Source organism: Neolamprologus brichardi, chromosome 15 (assembly GCF_056152115.1).
Source record: "Neolamprologus brichardi isolate AB-2024 chromosome 15, ASM5615211v1, whole genome shotgun sequence".
Lineage (NCBI taxonomy): Eukaryota > Metazoa > Chordata > Actinopteri > Cichliformes > Cichlidae > Neolamprologus > Neolamprologus brichardi.
Window position 1 is genome coordinate 23094286 of NC_142118.1, and position 16802 is coordinate 23111087.

At 41.5% G+C, this 16802-nt stretch overlaps 1 protein-coding gene across 6 annotated transcripts in view; it reads right to left on the bottom strand.

Annotated features, from left to right (window-relative positions):
• filip1b (filamin A interacting protein 1b) overlaps nucleotides 1–16802 on the bottom strand; it is a 48185-nt gene that overhangs the window by 15158 nt on the left and 16225 nt on the right. For all 6 annotated transcript variants that reach the window (XM_035908928.2, XM_006793478.2, XM_035908927.2 and 3 more), the window contains exons 2-4: nucleotides 8142–8416; nucleotides 3315–3488; nucleotides 2472–2650 (exon numbers count right to left, since the gene is read on the bottom strand). In XM_035908928.2, coding sequence (XP_035764821.2) covers nucleotides 2472–2650; nucleotides 3315–3488; nucleotides 8142–8408 — 620 coding nt within the window. In that variant the 5' untranslated portion in view covers nucleotides 8409–8416. The remainder of the gene's footprint in view (nucleotides 1–2471; nucleotides 2651–3314; nucleotides 3489–8141; nucleotides 8417–16802) is intronic.

Here is a 16802-nt window from a genome sequence, read left to right on the forward strand (position 1 = left end):
CTGAGAAACATCTGTGGTGCAGATCCTTCCATTTGCTCTGTTTTTTTGCAGAATACTTTAAAAACGTGTGTGTGTCCATACGCACTTGCATCACCAACTTCAGGGTGAACTTCAACTGAACTTCAGGGCTTTTTCTGTAAGCCACATGACATCAAAGCTCAATAGAAAGCAACGCTGACCCTCTCTGAGCAGTTTAGCTTTCATTTTCAGCAGGTAACCAAGGCAGATATGGACAGGCTTGTAAGCCTGATGATGCAGTCCCAGCTTTACTGCTTTCTACAGTAGAATCTCAACATTTTTCTGCTCCGTGGCCTCGTTTTCACCCACTTTACTATCAGCTTTGTCCCAATACTAAAAACTACTGAAAGAAAAACCCTCATTATGAGGCGAGGGATTTGTGCAGATTCAGCTAGCTAATGAAAGCAGAAAAGCTTAATTTAAAAATCAACAAAGATCCAAACACCACACTGGGGACAAAGTTAACAGCAACACAGTTGATCAAACAAAGACAGAGAGGATGAGAGCAGCTAGGAAACAAGACACAGGTGGAAACAGTTAAGGTGGAGCAAACAATCAGAAACACAGGATGAAAAACCAACAGAAACTGAATGTATATGAAAAACATAATCATAGTCACCCCTTAATCAGTTAAGTCAGGTCATAAAGTCTTGAGCTGAGCGTTTTCCCCACCACCATCTAGGTGTTTTGAAACAGGATTTGACATGCAGAGAGGCGGATCTGACTAGAAACTGAGGTTACTGCGTGCTCATTGGATAAGAGCTTGTGATTTTCAAGTCATTAGCCAATGAGCATAACCCTCTGTCACTCTAAGGTAAAATTTATGTTGTATTTAAATCACACAGGCCTAGAGATTGGTTTGCGACCACCTGGCAACCCACTGGTTGCTAGGGGAAAAGCGAGTAATCAAGTGGTTGCCAGGGAGATTGCAGAGTGGTTTGTGTTTCTGTGTAATCAAAGCCATTAACTCATCAGCATCGCTGAGCATTGTGTTCCCATGAATAACTGGAGTTCCGATGAGCTGCCCCCTGCTGGTCATTTGATAGAATGCAGCAGCGTCTGAGAGCAGATGGCCTGGATCAACTTTAACAGCGGGGTGCTTATTTTTTTAAAGAAAAGGGAGAGATTAATGCGCCACCTTCAGCAAATTCAGGCATAAACAACCCATCTGAAACCACACCATGAACGCTTACAGGTTTTAATTGAGCTGAATCCAGAACTGAAGTCAGAATCGTGCTCCTCACATACAAGGTCTTAAATAATCAGGCAACATCTTATCTTAATGACCTTGTAGTACCATTTCACCCCATTAGAGCACTTCACTCTCACACTGCAGGCTTACTTGTTGTTCCTAGAGTATTTAAAAGTAGAATGGGAGGGAGAGCCTTAAGTTTTCCAGCCCCTCTTCTGTGGAGCCAGCTTCCAGTTTGGATTCAGGAAAAAGACACTATCTCTACTTTTAAAATTAGTCTTAAAACTTTAAAACCATCCTTTTTGCTAAAGCATATAGTTAGGGCTGGATCAGGTGTCTTCCTTCTCTCTCCCCAACTGGTCGTGGCAGATGGCTGCCCCACCCTGAGCCTGGTTCTGGTGGAGGTTTCTTCCTGTTAAAGGGAAGTTTTTCCTTCCCATTGTTGCCAAAGTGCTTGCTCATAGGGGGTCATATGATTGTTGGGTTTTCTCATATTCTATTATTGTAGGGTCTACCTTGGAATATAAAGCATCTTGAGGCGACTTTTGTTGTGATTTGGCGCTATATAAATAAAATTCAATTGAAAATTTAATTGAATTGGTTCATGCGCTCTTGGCATCTTGGTACAGATGTTCCAAGCTGCTATAACTAACATGGGCTTAGTTGTTAGTCCAATAATTTACAATAATCAGCAACGTGGGCATTTTATTAGCATTTTCATTAGCAGCTGACGAGGCACAAAAGCTAACCTTCAAAATAAAACAGGAAATAACCTGAAGAAAGATCACAAGGGCAGAAGGGGACGCAAAGAGGCACAAAAGTTACAATGGGGCCGTGGAATAATGCAAAACTAATACAAGCAGAGAAATATGAGTAATGCATCACTTTAAAAAGCAATAAAGATTCAGTTGTTATAGATTATGTTTTTGGCTCAAAAACCACAAAATGTTGATTAAACCGCTGCTAAAAATAGTTCACAGCAGCTTATAAAAGGTGCAGTAATCCACCTCCAGCTTCATTTTAAACGTCATAGTTTGAGCTGATTTTAAACGTTTTCTTTTATCTTCTTCAGAGACCACATGGCTTTGAGTTTGGAGCCTCAGGCGGACAAAAGTGTAAAAATGTTTAGAGATGGACTCATTTTGTTGGTTTTGGCAGACTAACTTTTTTCTTCAATATTTGAGACTGTTGAGCTCTATTTATGCCAAAGTAAGCAATCTAAAAGAAAACAGGTACTTTTGTCCAGCCAGCCTGAACTCACCTCTCTCTCTCCTGCTCCAGCAGGTTGGTGAAGTCGTCACTCTTGTTGATGAAGTCCGCGTGCTTTTGCTTCTCGTTGTCCAGCTCCATGACGGTGCGGCGGTGGCATTTCTCAGCCAGCAGCAGCTGCTCCAGCATCCGTCTGTACGTCTCCTTCTGTTTGTCCTCCAGACGGTCCAACTAAGGGCGAAACACGTCAACACTCATTATGGACAACAACCCGCTCTCTAACATCGCATCTGCCAGCACAATATCACAAACCATTAGCCATGGTTACGGTGAGATTGTACTTGTGGGAGAGACTCTCTGCACACAATTCAAAACTTGTCACGCTTACTGCACATTTGTTCAGCCTTTCTTCCTCCACTGCACCCGCAGATTTCACTGAGCATGGAAAATCAGGTTTTGCTGCCATTCTGCTCACCAGAGAATCACTTTAGGATCTAATTTCAATCTTTCTTTTTTTCAAGAACTCCAAACCAAAGTTTTACAAGAACTGTTTTATAGCTGGATATAAGCTGAATTTACTCTGTGTGTGTCTGACTGAGCACAGTGAGGACATTATTTCAAGCTACTTCCTCTATAAATCATGTGTTGTCTCTGTATTCAACAGTCAAAGCTTCGACGTTTCCTTTTTAGTTTAGGTTCAGTTCACAGTCTCATTTACAACAGTGTATCATCAAATAATTGTTTTTATTATTATTATTTATTCCTAAAATAGCTCGGTACCTTTGAGATTAATGCACTTTTTTTGCCACTGTGTGCTCTGATCCAGTGTAAAAAACTTGTCATTTCCTTTTAAATGATGAAATGAAAGTTATCAGTGTGTGTATCTCTCACTGACCTCAGCCATGGGCTTCTCGTACACATCGTCTGTGCTGCTGCCACTGTGGGTGAGCAGGGCGTCTCTCTGCAGGGCCTGCAGGGGTTTGGTGGGCACAGCGGAGCCGTAGTGGGCCTCCAGAGTCTCAGGACGGGTTCTCTCCGACTTCAGCAGCCCGATGACGTCCTCTCTGGCCTGAGGAGACACAACAACGAAGGCGTATTACATCCACCTCATTCATATATTATACTGTGAATATTTCTTTTCAGAGGTTTGGTCAGCACTTCCTGACAGAGAGAGCGTGCTGAGACACTCGAATGAGACAAAGCTGACTCCAAATAAAACAGCATACAAAAAGCTTTGCGTCAAAAAAAGCTGGAATGATGCAATAAAAATACAGATTATAAAACATGTCACGTGATTTGATCATTTTAATCTAATAAATAATGGATTGCATTTATATAGCGCTTTACAATTCCACTATTCATTCACTGTCACATTCACACACTGGTGCAGGCAAATCACAGTTGTAGCCACAGCTGCCCTGGGGTAGACTGACAGAGGCGAGGCTGCCATATCGTGCCATCGGCCCCTCTGGCCAACACCAGTAGGGTGTAGGGTAAAGTGTCTTGCCCAAGGACACAACGACCACGACAGAGAGAGCTGGGGGATCGAACCGGCAACCTTCCAGTTACAGATGAGCTTCCCAACCCCTTGAACTGCGGTCCCCCAAATACTAACGCAAAAAATAAAACATCATCAACTGCCATCAGCTTCAGTAACAGACATTATAATATCATGTTTACTTGCTTACACTTTGCAGCTTTGCATGATGCACAGTTCAGAATAATCGTTCTTTATTTTATACCGAGCCTTGGTGCAGCTCCTCTAGTCATCATTTGTTTAAAATAAAATGTCTTAACTCCTCCCCTTTTAAGCTAACGTTTCTCTAATAGGCTGACCTTGTAAACAGAAGGTTTAAACAGCATATGGGAGGGGCTTCTGTCAGTAGAAGGCAAAACTGGTCTCCATGACATGTATAAATAGAAAAACCCTGCAGGAATTATTTGCACATACACTGACATCATTATTTGAAACTTTGGGCACGTTTAATACGAGCAGCCACTGTTTGAACCGCATCCGTTTGACAGGAACTAAGAGGCAGAGCAGATGCCCTTCTAGTTTTATGTGCAGTCTCATCCCTGACCTTCCAGGTTTGTGCCAGCAGAGAGCGCTGTTTCCTTCATGCAGCATTTCATTTCACAGAATGAAAGCTGCTTGGTTTCAAAAAAAGCATCACAATCACCTCTATTTTCACAGCACTGGAAATATACATTGATTTAAAAAGCTGTTTTTACGTTACAGCCATTTAAAACATCCGCACACCTTCACCAAAGAGTGCTCAGTAGTCTGCTGCTCCACCGTCTCAGTGTGTGCTGTGACATCTAATTCAGAGCCTGTGTTCTTACTTTGTATATCTCATACAGCTGTTATCGCAGCCAGCCGTGGATCCTGAAGATTATAGTTGTGATCTCATAGAAAGCATCAAATCTCTGTCCTGTTATTTTCTGTCTTTACCCTACATGTCACTAGTGAGCTATTTAGACCAACACATGGTGGTGCTGAGATGAGCAGGATAAATGTGCATAATAGAAGTCCAGAAACTAAGCAAGAGAGGAACTAAATTAAAGGAGAAATCAACAAGATCAAAAAGACAAAGAATGGCTGAAAAAATGCAGATAGGTTCACAAACTGACAAACAGGGAGGAAAAGCACAAAAGCACAGCAGAAGGACAGAAAGTCAAACTGCAGCGTGTGCAGCTGAAAACAGCCCGCCAAAAACTGCATTTCCCCACATGTCCACTCAAGACTGACGCTAAAAGTGAGTTACAGCTTTTGGGGCTGCAGATGTCTGGAGGAGCGTCCTCCTGTCAATCAAAGTAGCTACGCCCTGAACTTTAAGTAATGACAAAAACCAGGTGGATAAGTTAAAAAAAATTGACCTCCAGAAAAATTAACTTTGGATAGAGACCACATGCAGCAGGCTTATTCATGTAAATATGTTTATTTCTGCTGTAAAGTTAAACATCCCAACATGGACGTCTATGGGGACTGCCTCACAGTTGAAGCCGACCTCTAGTGACCATTGGAGGAACTGCACTTTAACATCGGCTCGGTTTTTCAGCTCCCGGAGTTGCTGCTCAGTTAAAAATCGATATAACTCGGGATTCTGTTGCGGCTTGAAAGTTGACATGTGGCCACTCAATTGGTGTCCTAGCTGTAGCTGCTAGCTGTCTGCTGGGCTTCACCCCAGCTAAACTGGACATCTGGGCTGTGTTTGTTCTGTCAGTGACTTTAAGAGCATTTTTAATTTCAGTCTTAAATTCTCAGAGATTAGAAATCAGTGGATGACATCATAGTGGCTGCACCCATCTTTTATTTACAGTCTATGGTTGAAATGCATAAATGAGACTTTATTTAAAAGGATGCTCTTGTCATGGTTAAAATGTGCTTATTTTGCTTGCATCTAAAGCAAACCCTGACCCTAAATAGGTCACCAGTAACCTGGCAACGTTCCTTTCTCAAACAGGAAGAAACGAGTGTGTATGATGGGGAGTATTTTCAGCAGCGGTTAATCCACATTTGATACTCATGTGAGGTTGTATGTGGGTCTGGTTTAAATAAACTGCAGTGTGTGTGTTCATAGTGATGAAGTATCATATCACCCGAGGAAAGAGTGCGGCTCACTGATGTGTTTTTAATAGTTCTTGGACGATAACGGAGCTCAGAGGAATAAGATATATAAAGGTTTAATCCATAGTAGTGGCATGTGATCAGCGTTAGTTTAGGTATATTTATGAGATTTGTCGACGTGGAGAAAACACATGATGATGTTTGTTGTATTTCTGGCTCTGTCATGCTGCAGCAAACTCTCCTTTTGTGTCGAAAATCTTGATCCGTTTTCTATTCCTGAGCACCTGACACGTGAAACAAAGCAGAAGAAAAGCAGCTCTTCCTGTGCGAGACGTTGCTCTGTGCTGATTATTTCTCTGCCTGATGGAAAATATTCAACACGCCCAAACAGATGAGCAGGATGGAAACAGAGGGCGAGGCAGCAGCATCCTGCCTCTCCGGAGAGAGCTTTATAAATGTGCCTCCATTAGAAAATCATTATCAGAGTGGAACCCAGAAGCAGCTGGTGGGCTGTTTCCACACAAATCTCACCCATCACATGCTGTGAAACATCAATATGTCTCAGCGATGATGAAAAACTCCACTGCATTTATGGCTTTCACATCCCCAAACAGCTTCAGGCAAAGAAAAAGAAAGGAAATAATCAACACTTCAGCTTAAACGACATCTGAGCTGTCAAATAAACACTACTGCACCATCTCAACCAATACAATTAATTATTAAGACAACTGATCCTACTGTAATCAAACTGTGACCAAGTCAGCTGATTCAGTCAGGTGTCCAGCATGTTCTCAGAGGTGCTGCAGGTATAACGCCACAGCCATGGCTGACATTATTACTGCCTGATGGTATGATGGCTAAACCCGTACATGAACAGATGTTGACACTGTTTCCATGCATGATTGAAGTTCAGTCAGACATAGACACACTAGGATTACCAGAGCCTATGCTTTTAAATATAATGAACACTTTTCAAGCTATGTGCATATTTACATTACATTACAGATGAGAGGAAAACAGCTGTCCAATGGCTAAAAGAAGCAGCAGAAAGAGTCTCCTGCTGGTTGTGGTATAAGCGATAAAAAAGCCCGGAGGAGATGGGCAGTAACCACTCTGGGAAGGCTTCACCTGGTGACCTCTCCTCCACCTCAGGGCTAGATCCATTTAAACCAAATGGAGTAATGAGGTGTCTTTGATGTAATGAAACCCCACCGTTAATAGAATGCTTTTCTAACCAATCAGACAACTCAAAGAGCTTTAGACTATGAGCCACATTTAACTATACATTCATGCAACGCTGCACTCTTTAAGCACTTGATCTACTTCACATCCACAACCAATAAAGAATCATCACTTAACCTGGCATGCATGTCGTTGGACCTGTAAACAAGATTAAATAAATAAATGTACTTTATTGATCCCCGTGGGGAAATTCCTCTCTGCATTTAACCCATTCACCCTGTGAAGCAGTGGGCAGCCATTGGGCGCCCGAGGAGCAGTGTGTAGGGATGGTACCTTGCTCAGGGGTACCTCAGGGTAGCCATTCAGTGGAACCCCCGACCTTCCGATCATGGGGCCACCACTCTACCTACTGAGCTATCCCTGCCCAAAGCAGGTTCAAAGTGACCACTCAGTCTTCGCTGTCTGTATTAATGAGCCACACCAGCGGCTTTGACAAACTAATTTTTGCCCCGTGAATGAGAACGAGTCAAAGGTTTGGTTGAAAATACACTTTCATTTAGGGAACATGGTTAAATATGAATAACCAAATCGAGTTACTGAGCTTTCTCATTAAATAAGGACATTTCTTTGACCTTTAACCAGCCACCATCTGAATGCACGTATTCACTCTCAGATGTAGTTGGCAGCGCTCAAGCCATCAGTTCATTAGAGATTTGCATGAAGTCAGTTGCCAGACACAGAAATGTGTACAGATGGTGTGCAATAATATGCATGTGAACATACGTATGAACATGTGATCACTGTGCAGTATGGAAATGTTCATGACCACAAATGTGCAGTTAAATTAAATCAAATCAAACTGGAAAAAAGGGGGAAAGGGTGATTTTTCAATGCAACTGCTGCAAGGTGCAAACAAAAAGGGGCAGATTTACAAAAATATGTCACATGACCATGCTTTGATGTCATTCATACCTGAACTTCTCCCTCCATGACTCCTAGCAGGTGAAGCAGGTCCTTCTCGGACAGATCTGGTGTTGCTGGCTTCTGGCTCTCTGCAGCTTTCTGAGGTTTCTTCACTGAGCCCGACACCCCCGTCCTCCCATCCTTCTCCTCTCTGTGAACTTTCATCTTCCTCTTCGTCAGCTCCGACATGTTTTCATCTTCCTGCTTGATGAAACCTTTACTGGGCTGGATGTGTCCATCATCTGGACCTTCCATGGTGCAGGTCCTGGATCGCATGTTTTTACCTGTGGGAAAGGAAAAAAATGGAGACCATTAAGTTAAAAAAAGACCCAAGAAAGCCAGATGTTTGTCTTTTTATATCAGTGTTGGGTTTCAGCTTGTAAAGATTTACTTGGCTTGAAGGTTTGCTTTGGACACCTATGACATTAACAGGATCATTGTATTTGCAGCTCAGCCTCAAATTTCAGCTGTATGCACAACAAAGACATTAGCAAGTGATGAAAGCATGACAACAAAATAAAGGCAGTAAAATATTAACCATGATGGATTACCCAGCTCCCCTTTCAGAATTTCAACCTCTGCAAAGATGATTTTCATAGTATTCAAACCAACTGGCAGCGATGCAGCAGCTGCCTGAAAAGTCCAAACCACTAACTGCATATAAAAGATGATCATGGCTACCAGACTACAGATCACCCAGTGGCTTGTTGAACAACATTTGGAAGGCTTCTCAAGTTTGACGTTTTGGCCGTCACTATATAGCGCACGCCTTCAGTGATGCACAGCGTTGGTGATACAACAAAAACAGGTGACTCATATAAATATTTACTCATTATCTAAGCTTCAGACGTCCAAATGTTTCTGCAGCAGGCTGTAAAAATGTTCATTTCTGCTGTAAAGTTGAACATTTTAACATGAGAGTCTATGGGAATTGGCTTTGGAAGCCAGCCTCTAGTGGCCATTATAGGAACCGCAGCTGAGTTGAGCTGGTCAGAACTAAGGTTCATATTTTCATCATATTGGTTTCATATTGCAATCATGCAAACATCCCAAAGAGCATAATGTGACATTCTCACATATGTAAAGCGCTTTGAGTGCTCAGATGAGTAGAAAAGCGCTATATAAGAACCAGTCCATTTACCATTTACCATGCGGTTTGCATGACCCTGTATTTGACAGTGATTGGTTTGTAGGTGGAACTGTGCAAATGATGTTGCTCAGTCATCGATTAGACAATCACCGATTGAATGAACCAAGAAAAACGATTCACAATCTTCTCAGGACTTTTTATATGACTCATGAGAAAAAGAAAAACGAGATATAATACAATGAATTAACAATTTAGAAAGATTTAAACACTTTTTCAAACAGTTTGTTTTTTGTGACCCTCGTAGACAATGAGGTCATTTAAGTATCCTAAGTAGGAGGAAGAAGTCACATTCATGTCTCAATTTATGAAACTGTATCCTGTAACCAGGTTTCTTAAACCCATTAATGGAAAGATCTTGGAGAAGCTCACGGTAAATTGATACACCTGATGACCAGTGATGGTCCATCCATATTAAGTGACCATATTAAGTTAACTTTAAAACAGTTTAAAAAAATATTCCCATTCCAAAATGTTATGGGACAATCCCATTGGCTTACAGAGTGATGATGTCACAAGGACAAAAGGGGAGTGAGACGCAGCATTTTTAGTTGATTTGTTCATAGCAGTTGTGTTCGCAGCCTTCAAACGTTCAACCAGAGATACATTTGGAAACCTTCTCAGAGTTGCTGTGGAGGGAGAAAACAAAGTGCTGAAAGTCAGGCTTGATCAAACATTGTGAAACAATGAAGAGCTTCTTCAAGAAAAAGAGCAACAGAAGAAAAGACGGGAAGAAGAAAAACTTATTCTCCAGGATTTTGAGAGGAAAAACCTACAACTGAAACAATTCTGTGATGAAATGAAGGACAAAACAACTGAACTGAAAGGAGAAAAGGAGAAAAGGAAAAACTGGAAAAACGATGCTCAGAGATGCAACGTAGGATCAATGGAATAGCGAGAAACAACTCAGAGCTCATTAAGGGGGTGTTGATGAATTTCAGTGACTTCAAGCGTGAAAACACAGAAATTCAGGCACAAAAGCAACAACAAGAGAAAACAAATGAAGACCTGCAGTGTACGCTTCAAGAAATCCAAAGAAGAAATGAGCAGTTAGAAGACATGCACAACAAAGCACAAGAGAGAAATACAGACATGCACAAGATGACTCTAATGCACGAGGCAACATCCAAAGAACTGAGAGAAAAGCTTGAAGACACACAAGCAACATTAGAAGATGTGCAGCAAATATACCAGAAACCTGAGAAGCAAAATGCTGAAACAACTGATGAGTTGAGAATCCTCATCCTGGAGAAAAAAGCGCTTGTGGAAAAGTGCCTGAAAAAGAAGGAAAAACGCTTCCACTTGTTCCAGAGGAGGGACATCTCATCCCCAAGCAGTCCCGACAGTTGGCTGCGCCCCCCCCCCCCCCCCCCCCCCCCCGAGCCTGGTTCTGCCCGTTAAAAGGCAGTTTTTCCTCCCCACTGTCGCCTAGTGCTTGCTGAGAGGGGATAGTTGGGGTTTTCTGTCCTTTACCCTGTTTCTTTATTTACTTGTTTCTTTAACTTTTGGTTCTTACTTCATTTTACCTTGTTTCTTCATTTACTTGTTTAACTTTTTTGTTCTTACTTTGTTTTACCTTGTTTATTTATTTACTTGTTTGTTGAACTTTTTTTCAACTTACTTAACAAAATAATAAACCAACTGAATTGATCCTTTGAGTATTTTTCATCTTATCTTTACAGAATTTTTCCAAAACAATTTCGAACAATCAGATCTGTCTTTTATTTTCTTGTTGAAACCTCAAAAATGGTGAACTAGGTGAAAGCTTTTCTGCTCTTTGCAATGAGACAACAGAAATGCAATGATGGCAGAAAAAAGTCACACTTTGATGAACCGCAATTTAAGCTTTACTGCTGCACTGAATACTGAGTTTTGTTCTTTGTGCATTTTCAATGGGGGAAAGCTTTGGAGAGCCGGACCTTCCCATGTTTGAGCAAATCTCCTCTACGACCAAAGCCAGGTTAAACTATTGTGCCAGTCACTGTGAAAGTGAAAGGTAGCTTCAGCATCACATCACTGGAAGATAAATGCAGTCATCCGGCTGTGACTTCTACATTCATTCATACTCATAATAAAAAAAAGTTATAGCCAATTGAATCTGAATGAGGCCAACGTTCATGATGTCTGGATGAAAGCAGGTCGTGACTAAGCCAGAGAGAATCCTGGCAGGCCCGAGGTAGCAACCACGTTACCGATACCCGTTATTAATAGTTGTTTCAGGGTAGATGCCAAAATTTCCCATGTGTCAAAACTACAGAGCTGAAAAGAAAAGGCTCAACCGGAGGGGTCAAAATCTAAGCCAAGACAAGCTCATCTCAGCAGCTGGAGGTCCAGGCGTCAGATGGAGAACATTTCGACAAGTTCAGGGAAAGTATCTGATCTTAAATCCATTCAGATTATATCCACTGCCCCAAATTTGAATTTAATCAACATATCATGGATTCCAAACCACAAATATGGTGTCACTCCACATTAAAAAGTGTGCCTTGAATCCAGAGTCAGTCCGTATGATTTATTCTTCTTCTACCCTTCATCTGGAGTCAGTTTATATCATAAAATTAAATACTGAATTTGGATTAAAAATGAAGAGTTCAACACTCAAAATGTGCAGTCAATCCATAGGATGAATTCTCTATCGTGAATCTGGAGTTAATCTGTATCACAAGTTCTTTAATCTGAATCTAAAGCTGGTTCATTTACGTGACTGAAGCATGTAGCTCATGTTTAAGAAACCAAACAGCAGTTCACAGTTTTAACAGTTACTCTTACGTCTGTCGTTGAGAGTAAAACAACTATTGCACCACAAGACCATAAAAACAAGCTAAATTCTAGTTATGCTAGTAAGAAGTTGAGATAATAAAATTCAAATTCGAAGCATATATTCAGTGCCAAATTTTAACCTGTAGAGTTTTATTTTGTTAATTGCTTATTCTGCCAGTCTGCATTGAAAAACTGTCCCAGGAGGTACTGCTTGAGCAGCGTTGATGGTACTGTACATAGACACAACATTAAAACACCAACACAATCTCTCCCACTTTTTCCTATTTTAGTTCAGATATGACACTAAATGTCCAATACGAGTGCGTCCTGACTCACAAAGGATCCACAGGCAGATCACCACCAAGAAAAACACATTATTTCTAATTTTTGTGTACTCTTGGCAACAAACAGACCATAAATTTAACCAATAGCATAAAATCGTTGGCAGTCAGAAAGTTTTTGTCCACAAGGTTTAATTTCAATCCTAACTCTGAAACCTGCACTGATACCAAGCTCACAGGACAATGAAGCTCCTGGGACATGTTGCTGACGTTCAGCAGGCCTTTCACTGGAAGCTGCGTACGGCGTCTGTAAGCAGAGATGCTCTGTTTACAGGTCATGTTGTTTTCATTTCTGTTGCTATGTGTCACATCAAAGACTTTTACAGGCTTCTGATGGACTCTCACTCGTCAGATACCGACACACTGTTGCACCGAGTCTCAGATAAGTAAACCCATCCCTATAAACAGTTTACCTCCCCAGAAGGAGCTCTGAGTCATGATTTCACTGTGACCTTATCAGCATCACATCCTGATGAAGCACCGATGAAAAGCTCTACTCAGAGTTTTCCATCACTGAACGTCTTCAGCACAGAAAAACAGGTTTATTTCTCGAGTATTATTAGAAACCTCTTCCTCTTTAATGTCGTCTGCAGGGTGTCGTCCACCATCTGTAACTTTCCAGAACCGGTGATCTCACTTCCACATACACTTCACAGAGCAGTCATGCAGAGAGGGGCGAGGCACGGTGCTTGATTAAAGCTCCTCATTTTCTTACGTTATCAGTGTCTCCCATTCCACCCTTTTTTCAACAGAGTTACATTGCGGTTATAAAAACATTTCATTTCTTTCACATGTGGCCCTGCATGAAGTCATGAATGACTGCACAACACCTCTGACATGTAAGCAGACATACATAACTTTACTAGAACTTTACTAAAGCATAGGGCCAAGGATGTACTCCAATGGAAGCAACCACTTCGATGAGAAAGTCCTCGACTATACACTACAAACGTAAATAAATCAGACAAAACTGGGTCCTGAATAAACAGTGTTTCCAATTTTCAGTCCTCTGTTGTGAGCCATATTTCTGGACACATGATGAGTCTAAGATGGTCTCTGATTTACAGGATGGTGTGGATAAAACCTCTGACAGCTGTGGACTGACACATGAGACTGTGTGGATGAGTGGAAGCACGGTGCTTAAGAAGATCATCCAATAATGACAAGGTCACAGCATTGACCCTGTGATTGACAACTGTTTCCAAAGCATTTTAGGAGATAATCTTTAATGTGAGCACTTCTGTTGTGTTATTAAATAATAACCCCACATTTAATGTAAAAGTCCAGATTTAAAACCTTTTGTGTCACATAAGAACCCCAAACATGAAGTCAGGTGGGAGCCACTCACTAATGTTGCCGACAGGGTCCGACAGGGGTTAGCGTGGGATAGCTTGGAAAAAGGCACTAACTCGCCTGCATTGAAAAATTGAAGTTTTTAAGTCTGTTGATGCTGCACGAATGCAGCGTTCTCTGATCGGGGGCAGGTGTAACTTAATCTGAGGCCTGATATGTCACTCATGTGCTATGCAGCCCGCTAACAGTGTAAATACAGCTAATGGGCGTCCTTGCAGCAGTCTCAGCTGTTTGTTTGGTGAAACTTAAAGAGGTATTTTTAGGGTGTCCCCACTCATGTCCAGGGTCCAACAAGGGGAGACTCCGGGGCTATCACTTTATGAGCCATCAGCAATCTCAGAGATGCCTGAACCTCAACTTCGCTTCACAGCTGCAGCTCTCGCACACATCCACAACAGCATTTGTTGTAAACAAAGTGCCCGTTAAACGGGCAAGCTTAAAGCGCCTCCAAGTTAGCAGAGGTCACATTTGGATGAAAACACCAGAGCAGTTAGCAAACAGCCACCGGCTCGGGTTCCATATTGTAAAGATGTGTCCGGGAGTAAATATAGATCATACTGACAACATGCATGTTGTCTCTTGGTCATCAAATGGATTAGAAACAAACACCACAAGTGCTGTCATGCAAACACAAACCTGACAAAGTTGGGAGACTGTGATTTACAAATGATTTGCAAATCTCAGAAACCAAAAAGACCATAGAAAACATATCAAATGTTTAAATGTACCATTTTGAAAAAAATATTTTGAATTTTAAGGCAGCAACACATCTCAAAAATGTTTCCAACTGTGCAGCATCCTGTCTTATTTTAACATTAGACTGTAAACCTCTGTGAGCTGAGGAGAGTAGCTGTGGACTTTAACAGAGGAACGTTGCCCCGTTCTGGTCTGAGGAGGATTCAAGCTGCTCAGCAGTCCTGTCTCTGCTTTGTCCTGTTGTGGGTTTCATGATGCTCCAGATGTTCTCAGCTGGTTGAAGGTGTGGACTACCTGCAGACCAGCTCAGCACCCGGACTTTTCTCCTACAAAGCCGTGCCGCTGGAATAGATGCAGTCTGTGGTTTAGCATCATCCTGCTGAAATATGCAGGCCTCCCTAAAATCGCACATCATCTGGATAGGAGCATGTGTTGCTCTAAAACCAGTATATACCTCTCAACACTGATGCACCCCCACCATATCATCAGAGATGCAGGATTTTGAACTGTGCACTGACAACGAGCTGGATGATCCCTCTACTCTTTAGTTTGGAGGACCTGGTGTCTTTTTTCGGATCCTCTTGGGATCCTCTTTGCCTCAGTCCATTTTAACGAGCTTTGGTCCACAGGAGCCGGTGCTGTTTCTCCATCACAGTCACAGTCAGTCTGGCTTCTTCACTGCATGATGGAGCTTTAACCTGCGTGTGTGTGAGCACCACGCTGAGCAGTTCTCAGACGGTGATTCCTGAAGTGTTCCTGAGCCTGTACACTGATCTCCTTCCAGAGTCATGTTTTTAATGCAGCGCTGCCTGAGGACCAAAGATCATGAATATCTATTATTGATTCTCAGTCTTGTTCTTCATGCACAGAGCTTTAACCCGCCCTAACCCCCACCTACTGCAGTTTTCTCGGCTGATTCCGAAAAGACTTTTTGTAGATTTTGAATTGGTTTATGGACAGTGCATCTGCATATGTGTTGGTCATTAGGCAAATGTACTGAAACCTGCAGTCAGCTGAGACTGAAGAAGCCACTTGGATGGATGATGAAATGTTCCTCCCACTGAAAACGTGACATCCAGATGAACTGAATCAACTTTCTGGGATTTCCTCACCTGGATGATGGAGCATGCATCAAGACACTACTGGACAGGAGTGAAGCTGTTTTTGTGTGAACACTGCGTAAAATGTTTATGTGTAATATTTAAGTTTCCTTCTCTTCCACTCTAGCTCTAATTTTGGTTTCTTTAGTTTTGTGTGTTGCAGGGTGGATTAAGAATATAACAGTAACGACAAGAACAAGTCTTTGTTTATGTGTGAAGCGCAGAGTATAATTTCTTCTTAGCTAAACTTCAAGAATAGATTAATAATTCCAAATGCTGATGAACCAGGAAATCACATGAATCTTTTTGTGAATAAATTTGAATGCAGTCTTTCAAAGGCTGTTTGACCTGTTTGTGAAGCTCAGACTGCTGAACATAATATTTGTGTAGCTAATAATCACAGAGGTGACTGCTGATATTTCATCAGAAGCTAACTTTCTCGTCCACTGGCAGCAGTAGCCGTTCCCTCACAGATCTCTCACCACTTGCTCTGTTTTACGAGCTCAGCTGTGAAGAAATAATCCTGCGAAAAGTCCGTGGCTTCCTGCCAGCTGAGCTCACAAATCTCTGGATTCCCAATAAAACTCCATCCTTTACTATGTGGGATTGGGCTCATACTGAAGAGGCAAAGAAGTGTTTATTTGTGTAAGGCCTATCAATAATGCAAGGCCATTCACAGCACTTTATACAAGACATAAAAAGGATGTCATTAAAAGATGTATGGTTCTGGTCTCCTTTATAGAGAAAGATACGTTATGATGAAATGAACACTGGAGCAGTATCATAAAAATCACTGAGGTGAGCTGCAGTTCCTCTGATGTCCACTAGAGGCTGGCCAGACAGGGAGTCGGTCTTCAAAGACGATATGTTAAAAATATCAAATAACATATTTTTAATATATTTTTAACATATTATTAACATATTAAAAATATGTTAAAATGTCCAACTTTATACAAATAAACACGTGAATGTGAATTATTGTGTGACTCATCCAGGGAAGGTTTTAAATTAGAGGTGTGTAATTTGTGAGACGATGTGACAACGATCCACACAGAGAGGTTTCTGCAACACAGCGTTAACGTCACAGAAGCCACGCAGACATTAAGTGTTTTACTAACATTACTAAAACAATATATCACACATGGGGTGCTAGTATAACTTTGTATTACTTTTATTTGTTTTGTAATATTGTTATAATGGGGTCTTACCTGTTCATGTTAGTCTTACATCATCTGACATGTTTACTGAAAATTTCCTGAAAATTTTATTACTA